Source organism: Dermochelys coriacea, chromosome 3 (assembly GCF_009764565.3).
Source record: "Dermochelys coriacea isolate rDerCor1 chromosome 3, rDerCor1.pri.v4, whole genome shotgun sequence".
Lineage (NCBI taxonomy): Eukaryota > Metazoa > Chordata > Testudines > Dermochelyidae > Dermochelys > Dermochelys coriacea.
Genome location: NC_050070.1, coordinates 120,131,712 through 120,144,620, shown reverse-complemented (window position 1 = coordinate 120,144,620; position 12,909 = coordinate 120,131,712). Strand labels below are relative to the sequence as shown.

At 37.3% G+C, this 12,909-nt stretch overlaps 1 protein-coding gene across 24 annotated transcripts in view; it reads right to left on the bottom strand.

Moving 5' to 3' along the window:
* The window catches only part of ARID1B (AT-rich interaction domain 1B), a 409,836-nt gene that overhangs the window by 291,363 nt on the left and 105,564 nt on the right, over positions 1–12,909 (bottom strand). For all 24 annotated transcript variants that reach the window (XM_038394479.2, XM_038394489.2, XM_038394491.2 and 21 more), the window contains one exon: positions 6,346–6,456. In XM_038394479.2, the coding sequence (XP_038250407.1) occupies positions 6,346–6,456 (111 nt within the window). The remainder of the gene's footprint in view (positions 1–6,345; positions 6,457–12,909) is intronic.

Genomic DNA, 12,909 nt, shown 5'->3' with positions numbered 1-12,909 from the left:
TAAACAGGTGAGTGATTACAGTATGTGCTGAACCAAATTCATCCCTAGTATATCGTTGACTTCAATGGAATTGTGCCTGACTCAGTATGCTGACCCAAACAAATGTATGCATACAGAATCCATACTAGAATCAGCACTTAAATATGTAAAAGCAGAAAAAACTCCTGTGGCACCTTATAGACTAACAGAGTCTGCTAGTCTATAAGGTGCCACAGCACTCTTTGCCGCTTTTACAGATCCAGACTAACACGGCTACCCCTCTGATACTTGACACTTAAATATGGTGATAGGTGCTTTAGAAACACAGGAAGACAGACAAGATTTTATTTATTTATAGATATATGTGTGCACATGTGTGCGTATAAACATGTTCTGTCTTTATTATGTGAAATGGCAGAGGAAGAAGAAAATAAAAGGCAACGAAGTTCAACTGGGGATTAAAATAACTTTTTTTTTTTTAAAGTAGCACCTTCAGACTTTTTAACCTGATGTAGAGTGGCAGGGAAAAGCATTTGAGAAAGCTCAGTCACTTCTTTGTAGCTTAAAGCTTTTTTCCCTTTATTCCAGTCTTAAACAGAGTTCAGTGGGGCATCAAAATGCCTCAGTTTTAAATTACAGTCTGTACTTTAAAATAGAATGCATGCACGACATGTTCCTAAAGCTAGAGGGTGGGTGTGTTATTCACTGAAAATTGAAGGCTTGTTGAGTCAATAATCTTCTTTCACAGAGTAACAATTTTCAGCTAAAATTTCTTGACCCAAACAAAGGAAAACAAGATCATTCAGTTATTTTATAACACTGCAGGAGAAAGCAAAAGGAAAGTAGGGGAAAGACACCACTCTCATCCCTCACTGTGTAAAAACAATGGAAAACTTCATTCACAAGTATTATATATTCCTATTTCCCCCCTCTTTCTTGACTTTAACATATTCCCAAATAGTTATTTTCAGCTCAAGAGATGAATAAAAGTAAATAAACAGAGGCTACAATTGCTACCATGCACTATCCATGTATTTATCAGCCACAGGCTACATTTACCTTCTATTACCAAGAACCAGTTTACTGACCTTTCTTCAAATCAGTAATAGCATTCTGAGTTTTCTTAACAGCACTTGAATTTTTATTAGGTTTTCTTTTTTTCTTTTGGTTTGTTTACTTGCAAAGTATCCATCTGGACTACCAAATTATAGAGTCTCTACCACCACTTTTCCCTTACTGCTTCTGATTTCCCCTTTCCCTACACCCCTGTAGCCTGCCTACCCTAATAATAATTATTTGTATTATGGTAGCACCCAGAGGCTTTGATCCCACTGGACAAATCCCTGCATAAATATAATTAAAAAGCTTACCATGTACGACATGAGAGGAGATCATTATTATAAAGTCTCAATTACATATCCGATATAGCACTGGAAATGATTTGTCTGGTCTACGCAAGACTTCAGTCATTTCCAATACTTGTTCAGGAGAAACCTTTTGATGAAAATTTTTTTCCGTGGTGGCTCTACTTCCTACTGTAGACAAGACACTTAGCTGCCATTACTGCGCTAGATATTTCTTCCCATCAGATAAGCATCTACTTGAAACATTGTTTTATGGTCCAAACCCATCTAACTTTGCATTTAAGCTTCACCATTCACTATGTTACCTAAGCAGAGAATCTTGAAAATCTAATTTTCACAATAATAGGAGCAGTTCAAAAATACACAGTATGCAAAGAATAACTGCTCAGCATTTACAACTTTGTGTAAACAAAATATCAGAAATATTAAGTGGTAAACAAAACCACAGAGGAATAATTGTTGTGTTGTTGTCCATACTGTCAAATGTAATACAACAAGGTCCCATTTTACTATGGACCTCTGTATAAGTTTGTGCACCCAAACTTAAACATGACTCACATAAGGTAGGGACAGCATTCTAATTTCATGGTTCATTGCTATTTTTATTTGTTCATAAAATTGTTGAGCATCCATAAAAAAGACCCAATAAAGATATTAGATTTTAGGATTAACCTGAGAAAACAGAAGTTAAAGGCAGAGAAGATCTAGTACAGCATTTACTCCATTGCACAGCAAATGATGGATATCATCTTTCCCCACTCACCCCAAAGGAAATACCTGATATTAAACTGATTCTAGATCTGATCTTAGCTAAAAGATTAAAAAGAAATGTGTTAGGAAGCTGCTTGCTGTATAGTACAGGTTAGTGGCCCACTGAGCTTTGGAATGAACTATGAGGGAAGCCATCCAGTCTCCTCTAGGGGCCTAGTATAGAGTAGGGGACTTGTAGCTAGTGTAGGAGAAACTTGTATTCTAAGGCAGGGTGATCTTGGTAGAGTCACTTGACCTTGTACTCAGCCAACCAAGCTGGAAACTGGACAAAAATAGGACCTTAGTGAAAAATAAGATACTGCATCTGAGAACTTTCCCGTGGAAATCAATTAAAAACTAATAACAAATAATAAATGAAACTTCCAATTTCACCCCCTCATCCTAGCTATCTCATCAGCAGTGAAAGTTTATGAAATGACACACACCACACGCAGAGAGTCTAGAGCTAATCTAGGCTCTTTTACTGCCTGCAACAACCACTTTGCTGATGTATCATTAGGGAGCCTCATCTGCAATGCGAGCAGAAAGGTAAAGGATTTTTACCTTTCCAGCGATCACAGAACCATGTATCTTTTGCCACTATTCCTTAACTTTAAAGAAATCTCCTCCATAGTAGCTGTTCTCCAGACATTTTCATCCAAGCTTCTCCCCCCTCCCCGCCTAATAGGGAACAGTTTTCATTTATTACTTCCTTTCCTTCACAGAGAACCAAATAGCCAGGTTTTCTCAAAAGCCTGGCATTTCCTTCCAATTGTACCAAAACAAAAGTGCTGTAAGTACTATTCTACGCAACATTTCACTTGGACTCTTAGTGACTCCACATGGTCAAAACCCTCTAGAGCAAACCCTCCAGAGAGCTGAACATTTAAGAGAAGGAAGGGGAACTTTGTATAGCACCTGATGGGCCATTAGGAGTAGCCAATAAAACTATATTTGGTTTGTAGACATTTGTTACCAATCCACATTACAAATTTGTCTGCTTTGAACTTTATGGGGACATTCATACCAGGACTTTTATCTACAATGTGTGAAGGAAATGGAACAACTATTGACCTGTTTAGCTATGCTTACTATGACACTAACCTGTTGGGAAACTTCCAAAAGGATGACACAAATCAGCTTTCAGAGCTGCAGAAGGTGGTTAACTCCTCTTGAAATCCATCAAAGCGGTAGCCTTTTACCAGTGCCAGGGAAAACCATCCAACATTTATTATTTGGTTTCTTTGTTCTTTTAGCAATGTGTAGAAGTTTTCTACATAACTTAGAGCGAGCAGTTATGATGTCATCTAACACCCTTAAAAAGTAAACTATAATAGGTAAACTCTATACTGTATAGGAGTATCATGAACGAAAACATAACCAAATTTTTTTTATTAAAAACACAACAACCTTGGCACATTTGAGACTAAAATAGCCCATGGAAACTTATTGACTACTCTCAAGAACAGCATTACAAAACAGATTTTAAAAACAGCACTCAAAGGATATATTGAATGCCCCCCAAATGACTCCCAAACACCCAGTTTTAAACTACAGGAATTTGTGGAATATTACAGCAGAGATGTTGGTCAAGGGTTTTGGTAGCTAGACAAAAACTGGATACAAAACTTTACTGTCCAAATAAGGGGTGGAGGGAGCTGCTGCGGGTGGAGTAATATGTTCAGTCAATTCTTTACCCCAGAAAAAAACATGTTACAGTATTTACTACTGTAGCATCTTTTGGACACTGATTGTTCCTATTCCAAGTAATATATGGGCTAGTGTCATTTTAATCCCTACACAATCTCAGAAGGACAAGTATTTTTTAATACAAGAATGATTTTTTTTCTGAGATTAAGAAAGTGGAGGATAGTTCATTCACAAGATAGGAAACAATGTGTATACATATGTAGGGTTGCTTTTGTTTTTAAATGGAATGAAAAGAGAAAAGATCTTCCACTCCGTGCTAGTCTCAGGAAACCCCCTCTTCCACCTTTTAAAATAGTAAGATTTTTGAGTGGATGAAGCAGATTTGGGATTTTTATCAAAGTTTTTTAGTGATGAATTCAATGAATAAAGGTATTTAAGACTAAGTCACAAATTTAAAACTATGGGGCCAAAGATTTTATAATTCAATTATAACACCATCAACTCACGGTTAGAATAATAATGAACTACTGAATATACCAAACACTTAGTGACGCATAATACCTGATACTCTTCTCATACTTTGGTGATGGGGGGGCCCCCCCGCGGGCGCCTTATAAAAGTAGGACAGATGCTGAAATTTGAAATAGCTTGCATATAGCATGCAACAAAACTGTAAGCATATTATTAGACCATTATGTAGTTGGTAATTCTTTACACTGTGTGGGTTAGGGAGACATAATCAACTATGGAGAGGGGGAAAGGGCCTGCCCACATCAAAGTTTTTAAATCTGTTTAACTGTTGCCGAAACAGCTCATGTCCACACTATTTGCTATGTACAACTGACTGTCAACAACCATTTCTGAGTTAGTCTCAAAAACGGTTTACTGGAAAAATGCTGAAATAAAAACCAGTTCAAAAGTAAGTGGACAACGCTGTTTAAACCAATGTTCATAGATCCTCCACAAAGCACACATATATCTAAGTGTATAAAACCAGGTGGAAGGAATTTATGGTATACATACTTCTGGTCACTGTTCTATGTTTTAAAAATGGAACTTTAAAAGATCTAAAAATATGCTGATTACACAGTCTTTTCTTTAACCCAGGCTTCAAAACGTCTGTAGACAGGACAGATAAGATAGGTGATTTGAACAACAGAAAAAGCTACAAGTGGGGAGGGACTCAGCTTGATCAGCCTACCAAGTGGAATTGTTACAACATGAAACAATTTTATGATAATTTTCTAGTTCTGAATATTTGATTGATTTGCTGCAAATTCTTCTTATGCTTTTAGAAATGGATGGTAGCATCATATGTCATTGGAAAAATGCAGTAAGTTCTTGGATTTCACATGTAACTCCAGTGTCTAGATAAGTTAAGCATACTTAATTTACCTGTTCTTCAAATGGGTCCCTCCACTAATTTAAAACGATTACACGCCCACTGAACTGTAGGAGATCTCTTGGAAATATCCTACAGTTCAATGCAACTGTATTCACAGCCACAAATCACTTGGTTTAACCAATTTGCCTCTTTTAACTTAAAAATATTTAAACTGGTTTAAGTTTGTTTGGGTACATGAAGCTGATTTACTTCTTATAAAACCACTAGAGGTAAATGGGAACACAGCCAAAACATATTTTGCATCTTACAGCTGGCATTTATCAGGACACTGAAGACCTCCATGTGCAGGTAGCTCTGATGTCTCTGCTAAGTGTATCAATTTATCGGTGTTAGTTTGTTTTTTTCAATTATGCATAAAGCTAATACAACTAGGCAAGGTTAATTTAACATGATAATCTATCACAAAAACTCAAGTGATAATAACCAGACCAATATAAAGTATTACTATAATTCTGATTAATATCATTCTTTAGACTGTTCCAATAGACTAAAACAGAATTAACTTGTGAAAAGATGCGTCCAGTAGTTTTGCAAGTGTCTTATACTTTGCTGACAACTAATGAACTGTGTTTGGGGTTTGAAGGGAATAACTTATGGCAGTGTTGCTTCCTTACTGATGCCTACAAGGTCTTTAAAATAAAATAAAACGTATTTCAGGGGAGAAAACCCTCAAAGGAGGAATCAGGAGTTAAAAATAATAATTTTTATTTTACCCTGAATAATTATCTTGCGTATGACTGCAAAACCAAAAAAACTAACAAGAAGCTATACTCTTTCCTCTCCATGCACAGACAAATCTGGGTACAAATTTGTGAATCAGTTAAAGTCCTGAACCAGTTCAAGCTATGAACACAAACACACACACACACACACACAATATCTGAACCTTACACTGATAGAATAAACTATATTTAATATGGCAAACTGTGTGGTGGCCACTAAACAAATTAATACCAAATGAATTATCTGACTAAGAGACTTCCTTTAAGGAATACGGGATTACCCTAGATAATATATTGAACATTCACAGTAATAAGTTTTCATTATGCCTTTAAAACAAATGTCGTACTAAAATTTTTATATATTGTCATCCCAAAATCTCATCCACATATCATAGAGACAATAAGATCTTTATAAAATATTTTTCATTTTAAAATAATGTACTACTATTCTACAACTGGCACATTAATTTCTTACTGGTAAGCTTGATGGTCTTTCTTGTTGTATTAGGTTTAAGTCTTCATGGTTAGGCTTTCCTGAGGCTATAGGAGGTTGGGATCTGTTTCCATAGCCTTCCTGAGACATGTCCTGCAAAAACAAAATTATAAAAAACACTATGGTTATTCATATGCCACAGCAGTCACAGATAAACCCATGTGAAGGAAAGGTGAAGAGATAACAGTTGACTTCTGATCTGTTTTTTGTTGATCAAAATTTTGTATTAGACAAATCTTATTTTTCGGTGGAATCATCAGATCCTACTGGGTGCCATTATGACTTTAATGTTTTATAAAGGAATAAGAATGACAAGAGTCTAAACAGAGTTGTATGTCCATTTGTGTTCCTCTGGGACAGGTTAAAATAATCAATTAAATATGTTTTTTGAGAGGTTAGAGGGATTAAGAAGTCAAAATATTCTCCAAATGATACTGATACTGATAGCAAATCTTTGATGAAATACTAAACCAGTTGGAAGATCTTACCATGTTGGATCTGAGAATGTTATATAATCAGACTCCACCACAACCCCGACAGCTTTCAAACATAAGCTGTCAACCCATAAAACCCTCTCTGCAATTGTGTGAAATATATATGGCCTAACTTTCCAGAAAAGAACTAGAGCTGATCAGTGGTACATCTATGTCTATATCAGCAACTTATGTGAAAGTCAAGAGCCTTTCTAAGGCCACGGCACAAGCCTAAGCAGTGTTACATAATGGCATAAGATCACTTACACCACGTAGAAAAAATATTCTCTAGATGCAGAGATAATCTTAGCCACTATACTTCAGATTACAAACTTCTACACATAAAGTCGAGGAGGACAGAATGTGAAATGCTTATTTTAGCATGTATAACTGGCAGGGAATGTTGAAGAACCAGTTTCTGAGTGTGCAGGAAAAAAGGTATCATACTTTAAAGATTTTTCTGTTTTGTTTCATTTCATTTTCATGTTTTTATTTCTCCCCAATATGTACAAAACATTGCTAGCTTAAGTTGTTTTTGTTTCCCTATCTTACAATTTTGATAAGCACCTAAAAGAACAATTATTTTTAAAGACTACATTTTTTGGCTTGAAAGTGTACCTCAAGCTTCTCTCCACCCATACTCTAAAAAATTACACTGCTCCTATTTACAAAGGACTATTCCTATAGCTAAGATTCCCTAGTCCAACAGCAGTTATTGACAATATAGTAACACCAGAAAAATTAGCTTGCAGAGTAGTAGTTTTCTGCTCCTGCTCTAATGAAAGTCTGACACAGGGAAATATGTGAACAACTATACTGTTTTCACCCAGCCATCTCTGTCATTTTGAGCTATACCGCAAAAATGTTAACTGGAAGAAGAAATAAGAGCAAGAGAAAATTTAATAAGGTTTAAAAACAAAAGCTGATAGTGGTACGTAAACCAACAATAAACTGGTCTAGCCATCATAAGCATGTTTCAAGTAAAATCAAGGAACACTTAAAAGGCCAGCACTTCAATCTGGTTACCAGCAGAGGGTAACAATTAGGTTTACGGGTGACAAAGGCTGATGGCTGAATAATTATTATCTACTGTGACACACCCCCCTCCTGCTTTTTCCCCTCCCAGATTTCCACTTGTCACACAGCTCTCCTGCTGTGTAGACCAGCAGGTTCCTGTGGATTAACAGCGAGGTTTAAAATCAACAAATGGCACAAGTCCTCCATTCAGTAGCCTTCACCCTGTTACAAAGGAGCAAAAAGGTGCAGGACAGCTTCACAATAGGCAAACAAATGAGCAAACCTCTGCTTTCCTTTTTGTTTAAGCACACACACAGTCACACACTATTTGTGGTCACTGAACACGCGTCCGTAATAAACCCGGTTTAGAAAACAGTAGCAACAGTGGATTTGAACTGTGCATTCAGCATTCTATTTCCTTTTCATTCTCCCTTTACAACCAAAAAACAAGAACCACTTTAAAAAAAATCACTGAGGAAGATAAATGGGATATTCAATTTAGCAGTCATCATCTCAGAAATAAAGTTATTCTTCATTCCAAACCGACACTGTTGCATTAGGACAATTTTCCTGGGAAATGAAAGATGTTTTATGGTTTGAAAAATCAAATAAGAGTTATTAACCCCTTATGAAGTACCAAGCATGGCTGTGCCCACATGTTTGCTGGGTCTTATTTAAAAACTCATTTCCTACTAAAATTTCCTGGGGGGAGGAAACGTGTTTTCATGAGAAGCACAGAAGGACGAATTGAATCAGTTCTTGGTTATTCATTTGGAGACAGTCCATGGGCCATCTTTCCAGACTGAACTGACAGCCCTGTAGCCTTAAATGCACTATTTAGCCACAGATTATCTTAACAGGCAGCAGGAGAGCAATCTTCCCAATAATAGCCCACCAGTGCTCTTCCATTCTGATCTTGGAGAGACCAAGTCTAAGGGTGGGAGGAAAGACCAGCCGGTAAGACACAGAAGTGGATACTGTAGACAACCGTGCCAACTAAGATGTGGACATCTGTGCATTCTGAACAGGACTGAGACCATTTCATGTAAAGTTGTTACACAGAAACTTCTTGTGTCACTGGCAATTTGGGAGCAGCGACCTAGAGGTGAAAGACTATTACTGTTTGCAGTGTTGTTGTAGCTATGTTGTTCCCAGGATATCAGAAAGACAAGGTAGGTGAGGTAATATCTTTGAACAGAGCTCTTTGAAGAGCAGCTCACTGTAAGCTCATCCAAGAAAAGGTATTACCTCATCCACCTTGTCTCTGTATGTTATTATCAGCTTTCTATAAAAAGAAAAGGAGTACTTGTGGCACCTTAGAGACTAACAAATTTATTAGAGCATAAGCTTTCGTGAGCTACAGCTCACTTCATCGGATGCATGTGAGCTGTAGCTCACGAAAGCTTATGCTCTAATAAATTTGTTAGTCTCTAAGGTGCCACAAGTACTCCTTTTCTTTTTGCGAATACAGACTAACACTGCTGCTACTCTGAAACCTGTCAGCTTTCTATGAATTTCAGACAAAGTGCTCTCTTTACATTTTTGAAAAAGTATTTGTTTTCAAGTTATGACAGTGGAAACCTAGAGAAATAATTTAATACACAAATTTACCAAGGTGTTGGCTTTATAAACAAAGGAAGGAGCTCAATATCATTCTTTCCCGGAACAACAGGAGGGATGAGATCACTTTTCCCTCTTACAGCAAAATATTTTAATGCAAAGAACAGTAAGAAAGAATCTAAGAGGTTTCTGCAGATAAAGACATGATAAGGAAGGGTATATTCAAATAGGATAGTGTGTCATGTCACTACAGGTGCATATGGAATTGTAGTTTTCATTTTCATATCTGAGAGTGAGGAATCTAAGATTCCTGATAATTTTTTCCATCTTTTCACTCACAAAATTGTAACTACTGACAACTTCAGCTTTCTAAACAAAGCTTAGGGTTTTTATTAATCACAGCAAAATATAATGGTCTAGCAAGTGTGCGTGCTAGAGAGAGAAGGGCTTACTTTAAAATAGAAGGCTAAAAGTTTCCATTCACTCAAACCTTTCTAATTCTGGAAGAAATCCAGTGGCTGCTACAGCAAGACCTATCAGCAAAATCCTAAAGTAACTCTGAAAGTTGAGCTTCTCCATAAGACTTTAGGAAAGGCAGCAGACCAAGCCATCGAATTGTCAGGTATATGCAACAAAAGTGGATGAGATTTTGATTTTTTAAAAATACACAGCTTTGTTTGTGTTGGAACTTTTTTTTATTAGTGTAATGCATATTATACAAGTCACATCAAAACAGTATGTACTCAGTAAAAAGTAGATAAATTATCAAGATGACAGATAACTGAGTGAGCCTATATCTATCTATCTATAGATAGATAGATGATACACACACACACACACACGTGAAAAATCACACATATGGGGATGTAAGTCCAGAAAGTAGTTAATACATACAACTATTACATTTAGAAATGCATCCGATGAAGTGAGCTGTAGCTCACGAAAGCTTATGCTCTAATAAATTTGTTAGTCTCTAAGGTGCCACAAGTACTCCTTTTCTTTTTACATTTAGATAGCAGTGGTACCAAATTACACTTTACTAACACAACCAGGTATGGTTGTGTACCTAGGAAGCCATCTCCCTCAACATATGGCAGTACACTAATTAAAATCTCATTCCAAGACATTGTTTACCACACCCAGTAAAAGTTGATTAATTTATATGGCCCCAAAACCAGACACTCCCAGGGATGCATGTGCATGTGATAGATTCTCTCTCTCTCTCGGTATTCTGTAAATTTATACCATTTAGTAAGATAGAGCATGTAGATCATTCACGTTGTCATTACTTGTCCGAAAGATCTTTGGTCCACAACTCTACAGCATGAGATCTCGCTTAGCATATGTCTGTAGAGCAAAAGTTGTATACGGGGCTAGCCCACCTGAGATAGCACAGATAACAAGAGCAGTGAAGACAATACAGCACAGACTTCAGCGCAGGCTAGTACGCTGTACCCAGGAAATCTGCGCTGAGGCCTTCACCGCACTGTCTTCACTGCTACGGTTATCCACACTAGCTGAATTTAAACTAGATTAGGTAGGCTAGCACATGCACAGCTTTTGCTGTGTAGACATATTATGGAGTCAGCTGCACTGGAACCATTGTGGAGTAAATGGATTTTTTAAAAATGACAACATGACATTGTGTAACAGGACCTCGCTCAAAGAGATCTGTTCACACCTACATGGGACACTTTTCTTGTTTTCTGTATCTGAGTTAATGTAGTACTGGTTTGCTCAAAACTTTTAGTTGTAATTTACTCCTCCCCACATAGTTCTGCAGAAGGAGAGAGAGGTTAATTATAAAACAGCTTAAATTATTTTTATTTTAAAATAATGAAAGCATAGTGGAGTCATTATTCTGTAGGGAAAACCCTATTAAAAGAAAAAGGTGGGTAAGAAAGAAAAAGAAACACCACCTAGATTTCCTTTCCTTTCTATTGCAGTAAATTGTAGAGGGATAACTTAAAGCCATACTGATTCCTATGAAGATAAGCAGGACAGTGGCTAAATAAGAGGCCACAGAAGTGGCCACTTAAAAGAAATACTCTAGAAGGTGTCCATTGTAAAACCTCATTACAAGCAATTTCAGTTTATATCCAGTATATATTCGCTGGCTGATCCTTAAAAGATTTCATATATATCTTGAAGCCTTCAATTCAACAGTAATGTGCCAACAATAAAATGAAAGCAAAGGAAAAAATCTGTTCCCAGGTCACCTCCAGAATGGAGGTCAGGACCCAGCTTAACAATCAGAGGAGGAGTATACAGCTCTACTATACAGAATTGTTTCACTCCGTTCTGAAGGGACTCCATGCCACAGAATCAGAGCAGGTGATATGTTAGCAGCTACAGAGAAATATTCATTGTGATCACTGCTTTAGATATTCATTCATAACATTTTGTACAACAAAGCATACAATGTTACAAGTGCACATATGCAAACAGATCCCCCATCTCTCAATTTTCCAACTCAAGAATGACAGATTCACCTGCCAGACCGAGCTTTCACCAAAGGACTGCCAACTTGTTACTGCAACACCATCAGAACAGTAGAGTGGGTAAGGCAGTACTCAAAGAAAAATGCCATGCTAATACCTTTACACTTCCAGCAAAAGGGAGTTAGAAGTAATATACCACGTCAGAATATGGAAGACAAACTAAATCCCAAATGTAGTTTATCTTTCCATTATACCACTCTGATAGTATTTTACCTTACAAGCAGTTTCTGATCTCATGCATCAAGCCAAACTGACGGGTTGCAACTCTAACCAATGAGTGCAAGGAAGTAGTATCAGTGGTATAACACCAAAGAAATTTGGAACTGAAAAGATCCTCTCATTTATTCCTCTGTCTGCTTTTCCCAATGAAACTTCTACAGTATTCAGACACAAAGGACAACAAACCAGAAACACACCACAGAACCTATTAACTAACAATCTCTTTTTAAAAGGGTGGGGAATAGGAAAGAGAGAAAGAGAAAGGCAGAAAACTATGCTGCTACTGCAAGAATGCATTTCAAAACAGGGCAAAGTAGATTTTCCAAATTGGTGTAGCAGAGGCAAAACTAACTTTAAATTACTTTCCATAATCTGGCATTCACCAGTCTAGAGCAATCTCTAAAAACACTCAGAGAACAGAGAGGGTTTAAAAGGGAACAGACATTGATCACAGTAAAGGCAAATGCTGTAACCTCAGAACCAGAGGTGTTCCACCTAAAGTGCTTGAGAGAGTGCCAAAATTACCAAACTGAAGCCTTCCAAAATTCTCACACAAGGACCCAGTCACTGGTCCTTTAAGGGCTCAGCCCCACTCAAGTTGATGCTGTGAGGCCAGGGTTCAGGCCTGAAGATCACTCCTAGTCTTCATAAAATCCAACCAGTAGCTCACTTGCTGCAGGGAGTAGGTAGGCTTCTGCAGGGGTCCCTGGGTCAGGGGAAAGAACCAGGATCAGACATGACTCAGATGAATGGCTTGTAGAGTCCTGCAGGGAGCA